Raw genomic sequence first — 6,000 nt, forward strand, 5'->3', positions numbered from 1 at the left:
TCACAGGTAGCCTCATCTCCTTCAAGAGTTCATCTGAGAGTTTGTTCAGATGCATCAATATGATTCCTATTTTAAAAAAATTTTTTTAGAGACAGGGTCTTGCTATGTTACACAGGCTGATCTTGAACTCTTGGCCTCAAGTGATCCTCCTGCCTCAGCCTCCTGAGTAGCAAATCTGTATTTTTATTGATAAAGTATAAAATTATATATATCCACTACTGATAGCTATTCTGCCTCAACCTGAAAAAGCACCCCCAAAACAATCACAAAAGTACTCTAAAAAGCTCACTATTGAGATTCAATATTAACTAATTTATCTACTTTGATTATGCAAATACTCCAACGGTAAACAGATCATACTTTCTCCTCAAAATATTTAAATCCATCTTCCTCAAAGTGTGGTGGTACCAAAAGCATCAAAATCACAGGGCACCTGTTAAAAATGCACGCACATGGAGTCATCACCAAATCAACTAAACCAGTCTCTGAAGAAACTCCCGTTAGCATTTTAATAAGCTCTCGTGATTCTTATTTACTCAAAACTTATTGAACAGTCTACAATATCCTAGTGCAAAATGAGATGGGTAAGTAAACAAAAATAAATATTTTGGATTTTAGCTGTGCTACAAAGAAAAAAAGATGATGTATGAGAAAGCGACCTGGAGGACTACTTAATATGAGAAGTCAAACTCTGAGGAGACATTTGAAGTGAGGAGCCCTTCACTCAAGACAGTGGTTCTCAAACTTAAGCGTGAATCAGAATCACCTGGAGAGCTTGTTAAACGAGACTACTGGTCAGGAGGTCTGGAATGGGGCCCAAGAATCTGTATTCCTAACAAGGTCACAGATGATGCTGATGCTGCCGGTCCAGGAACCACACTCTGAGAACTGTTGATCTAGAGAGAGCAGCCAGACAGTGTGAATAAATGTATTAAGAGAAACAGGAAAAACACCAGTTAGGAAGGAGGGCATTATACTCATCTTTGTTTCAAAATCACTGGAAAAGACGGTGAATTAAAACCACTAGCTATGATCTCCAGACCAGAGAGGATGATATCTGAGGTTGATCAGTAATACCCTATATTGTTGAATCATTTCTCAGTTACAAAGCGTTTTCGCATTTATTATTTGCCTTAGTGAGATATAAGTAAACGACTATTAGCTACATTTTAGAAGTAAACTGAAGGACAAAAACAGTATGAATTTCCTTTAGCGTAAAACAGTTAAGGAGCTGAACTATGTCCCCAACAGCCAATCTAGTGTTCTTTCCAGCACAGCTTGATCTTTTTAAAGAGCAAAGCAGAATGGTATATAGGAGGTTAATACTGACAAATTACTTTCCAGACTATCTAAAAACACAGTGGATGGCTGGGCACGGTGGCTCATGCCTATAATCCCAGGACTTTGGGAGGCTGAGACAGGCAGATCATTTGAAGCCAGGAGTTCAAGACCAGTCTGGCCAATATGGCAAAACCCCGTCTCTACTAAAAACACAAAAATTAGCCAGGCATGGTGGTGTGCGCCTGTAATCTCAGCTACTAGGGTGGCTGAGGCACAAGAATCGCTTGAATCTGGGAGGCAGAGGCTGCAGTGAGCCGAGATCGAGCCACTGCACTGCAGCCTGAGCAACCGAGCGAGACTGTCTCAAAAAAAATTTTTTTTAAATAAAAAACATGGTGGATTCCAGACTCAATTTGTTTTAGATATTCGTTGACAGCAATATCACTTAAGATTGACAGTATTTGGTTAGTCCCTTCCACTTACTCCTCCTTCTTCAAAAAGAAAGGATAAAGAAATGAAGAGGGGATTTACATATTATTCTCTCTCCTTCATAAATTTCAGATAGCCAATTTCATAACCTCAGTCCCTCAGCCACATCAGTCAAACATAATCTGCATCTCTGAGTTCCCTCTAAATCTCTTACCTAACCCAGGTTCCCACAGGAACACTGAATCCTATGGGTCTTACTATGCTCATGGGTGCACAGACCATGAGCGGTTATTCTCTAAACACCCATAAACAATTAGTAGCTTCTCCAACAACCAAAGCCTTATTCTTAACATTCTTACCTACATGTCCCAATAATGCTAGAAACCCAAAACAACCCAAACTGAAAACATTTTATCCTCCCTCCACCCCAGACCTCACCCTCATCCCAGCCTGCTTCAGCGTCTGAATACGTATTAATAGCATTGCCATTCACCAAACAAAAAATGTGGAATTCTACATGTTTGTCTCCCTCACACTAATTTCAATACAATCCCCCCGTCCCTCCATTCCCATAGCCACTTACTAATAGTTACTACTATTAATACATTAGCTACCATTTCATTAGTAACTACCACGTATATATAATTACACATTATATCTTACTTCATTCTCTCAATAACCCTATGAGGTTATGTACTTTTTTCCCGTTTCACAAATGAGAAAACTGAAGCTAAGAAAAGGTCATCTGCCCAAGTGTAGGAGATGGCAAAGGAAATTTCCAAACCCTACCGTTCCCCCAAACCAAAACGCTTCATTCTGTAATACCTGATGTCATTTCTTTACTACCCATTCCATATGTTAATTTCTTACCTAGATTACTGCCAGGATTCTCCTAACTGGTCTCCCTGTTTCCAGCCTTGCCTTCCCTCATCCCTCAAGTGCCCTAAGTGATCCTTTTGGATCAGAAATCTGATCCATTTATCCTCTTGATATAAAAACCCTCCAGGAACATCCTTTAGTCCACAATGTCCAGGATACACTCTACAGGATGAATTCCAAGCCCTTTAGTACAGCTCCACAATTCCTTACCTACAGTTCCGAAATTCAAAACCTTTGATATTTTTTTTTCCTTAGTTTGCAACAGAACCCACTGTGAGTGCTGGGAGGTTATTTATTGTCTATCCCATTAGTGTGACATTCATGTGTTTCAATGCAGAAACATTAACGTGTTTGATACAGAGTTAATTCAGACCCTGATAAAAGTGTCACATAAGAGACCTTGCCAGAAAAAAGAAAAATCCCAAAATATTCTAAAGTTCAAAACACCCCTGGATTCCAAGAGTTTAAGAGACTTTGAAACCTTTATCTATTCAGCCCATCAATCCAATCTAATTTCCACCAATCACCTTACACATTCTTTAGTTCCAGGGATGTAGAAGGGTGCCCTGTGCCCTGAATACCCTCCAACACAGTGAGGTACTCGTTCAAGAAACCTGTTCATGGATTTCCTTTCCTGTGAAGTTTCCCTGACCTTTCCTTTATTGTGCCACAACCATTGTACTGAATACCCTCCTCCACTGCTGCAAGTTATATAGGTTTCCCCTGTTAGACTGTGAATGAAGTCTTCATTGAGTACTTTATTCAATCCTAGCACAGTGCCCCAACACTAGGGGCTCATTAACGTCCAATGAGCTAAAACAAATTCATGCCCAGCTTTCCCTAATTCTCAATTTCCTTCAAAGTTCATTTCTCCTTCATCCCCAAACCTTAGGATTTTCCCTAACTATGCAGTCCACTTTCCGAGTTTCTCCTTCCCAATGTCATCTTACAATTTTCTGTCAGGCGCCTTCTCTGTACCCCAAGCCCTCCAACATATTTTATCCACCTCCATTTAACTATAGTGCTCCTCTCTCCTATCTGCGAACAGGCCAAGTCCCCTCCCTCCAAAGCAATCCATCTTCACTGCCCTTACCTTTTACCTACTCCCTCAACATCTCGCTGGCCCAGGCCCTTCCAGCCAAAACGCTTCTCACAACGTGTTTCCCAAATTCCCCTTCTCTCACTGTACAGGTCTGCCAGCTCCAGAACCAGCGCTCGGCCGGGTTCCGCACATCACAAACCTCGCAGCCAGCGTCCCCTCCCCCAGCCTCTCGCAGCCGACACCCCTCCCTTCATGCTCCCCTTATCTCTTGCGGTCCAGCTTCTCTGGAAAGTGTCCCAGGGGCGAGTCTTTCACCTTAGAGACCCCTCGGGATCGCGCCTGTCCGAGCAACCCCAGGCCCCAGCACCTCCGTCCCCAGCTCCTCTGGGGTTGCGCAAATCCTGTGCGGCCCAGATGCCAGACAGGGCCTCCGGCTCACCTTGCTGGATGTCGCCGTTGCTGCCCCCCGGGATGGGCACGCTGAGCTGGCGCTCCGGCTCCGGCAGGCAGCGCAGGCAGAAGGAGTGAAGACAGGGCAGCAGCTTGGGCTCCGCCTCACGCCGGCTCTGCAAGCTCTGCTGACACACGGCGCAGGTGTCCAGGAGCGAGGCTGGCGGTCCAGGAGGCGGCCCCGCCGAGGGACCCGGAGCGGGAGCCGAGGCTGGAGCTGGAGCCGGTGTCGATACCGCGCCCCCGGGAACTGCAGGGCCCACTGAGGCCGCAGGGGATGAAGCAGCCTGGGCAGAGCCCGAGGAGGCCGCGGCCACCCCCCCGTCGTCGGGCCCGGCCGCGCCGCCCTCAGCGCCGGCCCTGCCGCCTTCCTCCTCCTCCTCCTCCACCAGCACCGCGGTGAGAGGCGGCTCCGCCTCCTGCGCCGCGGGCCCGGCGGCCCCAGCAGTTACCGGCGCGCTGCCGCTGCCCCCGCCGCCGCTCTCAGCCTCGCCGCCGCCTTTGTTTTCCGCCATGTTTTCCTCTTTGAACCCGCCGGACCGCCCCGCGCCGCCCGCCGCCCGCGTCGCCGCCGCCGCCCCCAGCCCCTGCCGCAGCCGCAGCAAGAGCGGCAGCCGAGAGCGAGCGAGAGAGCGAACCAACGAGAGCGCGCGCGCACGCGGCGCCCCCGCCCTCGCGTCGCGCGTTTGAAGGAGGGCCGTTGCGGCACGCGCACGTACGCACGGACGTCCTCCCGAGGGAGGCGGGAACTGGGTGCGCGGGCGCGGAGCGGTCCGGTACTCTCGAAGCCAGTTCCTTGCGTCAGTGCCGCGGCTCTTTAACTCGAAAGGAGCTTTTAAAGCCAGAGGCGGTTGACGCTGGGTTGCCTGTGGCTGGGGTTGGTTATGAATTCCGACACAGCTGTGGTGCGTACGGAAGGGTGGAAGCCGGACCGGTTCCGGTCCTTGCAAGCGTGTCCCGGGCGTCTTCGCGGAAGCTTCACCGGCCGCGCCACTCGATCGCCGGGGTCTCCTGGGTGTCTGCTGTGCGTAGACCAGCCGCGTTCCTTTGGGTGGCTGTGGAGCACTAAAGCGGGACTTTGTTTTTCTGTTTGTTTTTGGGTTTTTTGTTTGTTTGTGTGTTTGTTTTTTGTTTTTGTACTGAGGATCTACCAGAAATAGGCTGAAAAGACCGAGTGAGGAAGAAACTCTTTAACAGCTATTTTTGGCATCTTGAGGTGATTCTCAGGAGTTGCTACGTATCAGGATCAACGGAGGAGTTTTTCAAAGCAGAGATGCCAGGGCCAGTCCCCAGACCTGAATCAGGAAGTGAGGGAGAGAGCGGACGGAGGGGGAGAAGTCCATTCAGCTGATTCTAATGTATGTCAGTTTGGAGAGCCACGGATTGTAACCAGTACTGCGTCCTTCTGAGGTCCCATTTTAAGTGTCCTGGTTTGAGCTGGGTGACAAATGCCCTTACAACAATGGTAGTAGAAGCTTTCAGGCCGGGCATGGTGGCTCAAGCCTGTAATCCCAGCACTTCGGGAGGCCGAGGAGGGCAGATCACTTGAGGTCAGGAGTTCGTGGCCAGCCTGGCCAATACGGTGAAACCCCGTCTGTACTAAAAATATAAAAATTAGCCGGGTGTGGTTGTGGGTGCCTGTAATCCGAGATACTCGGGAGGCTGAGGCAGGAGAATTGCTTGAACCCGTCTGGAGGCGGAGGCTGCAGTGAGCCGAGATTGCGCCGCTGCACTCCAGCCGGGCGACAGAGCGAAACTCCGTCTCAAAAAAAAATAAATAAAAGTTTTCAGAAATTTGCCGTTTTATTTGGGGAAAAAAAGGTATTTGGAGGATTTTATGTAGTGCAACAACAGTTACCTGGGACCGTAGATGCACGCCACCACGCCTTAGCTGATCTTTTTTTTTTCCCCCCCTTGCC

The 6,000-nt window shown here is 48.5% G+C and overlaps 1 protein-coding gene across 3 annotated transcripts in view; it reads right to left on the reverse strand.

Annotated features, from left to right (window-relative positions):
* The window catches only part of TRIM33 (tripartite motif containing 33), a 122,484-nt gene extending 117,770 nt beyond the window's left edge, over positions 1-4,714 (reverse strand). For 2 of the 3 annotated variants that reach the window (XM_025387493.1, XM_025387483.1), the window contains exon 1: positions 4,071-4,671. In XM_025387493.1, the coding sequence (XP_025243278.1) occupies positions 4,071-4,596 (526 nt within the window). In that variant the 5' untranslated portion in view covers positions 4,597-4,671. Of the gene's footprint in view, positions 1-4,070 lie in introns of all 3 variants that reach the window. The other variant, XM_025387474.1, reaches the window with a different exon arrangement.
* Positions 4,715-6,000: the final 1,286 nt, after the last annotated feature.

The sequence above is a fragment of the Theropithecus gelada genome, chromosome 1 (genome assembly GCF_003255815.1).
Source record: "Theropithecus gelada isolate Dixy chromosome 1, Tgel_1.0, whole genome shotgun sequence".
Classification (NCBI taxonomy): domain Eukaryota; kingdom Metazoa; phylum Chordata; class Mammalia; order Primates; family Cercopithecidae; genus Theropithecus; species Theropithecus gelada.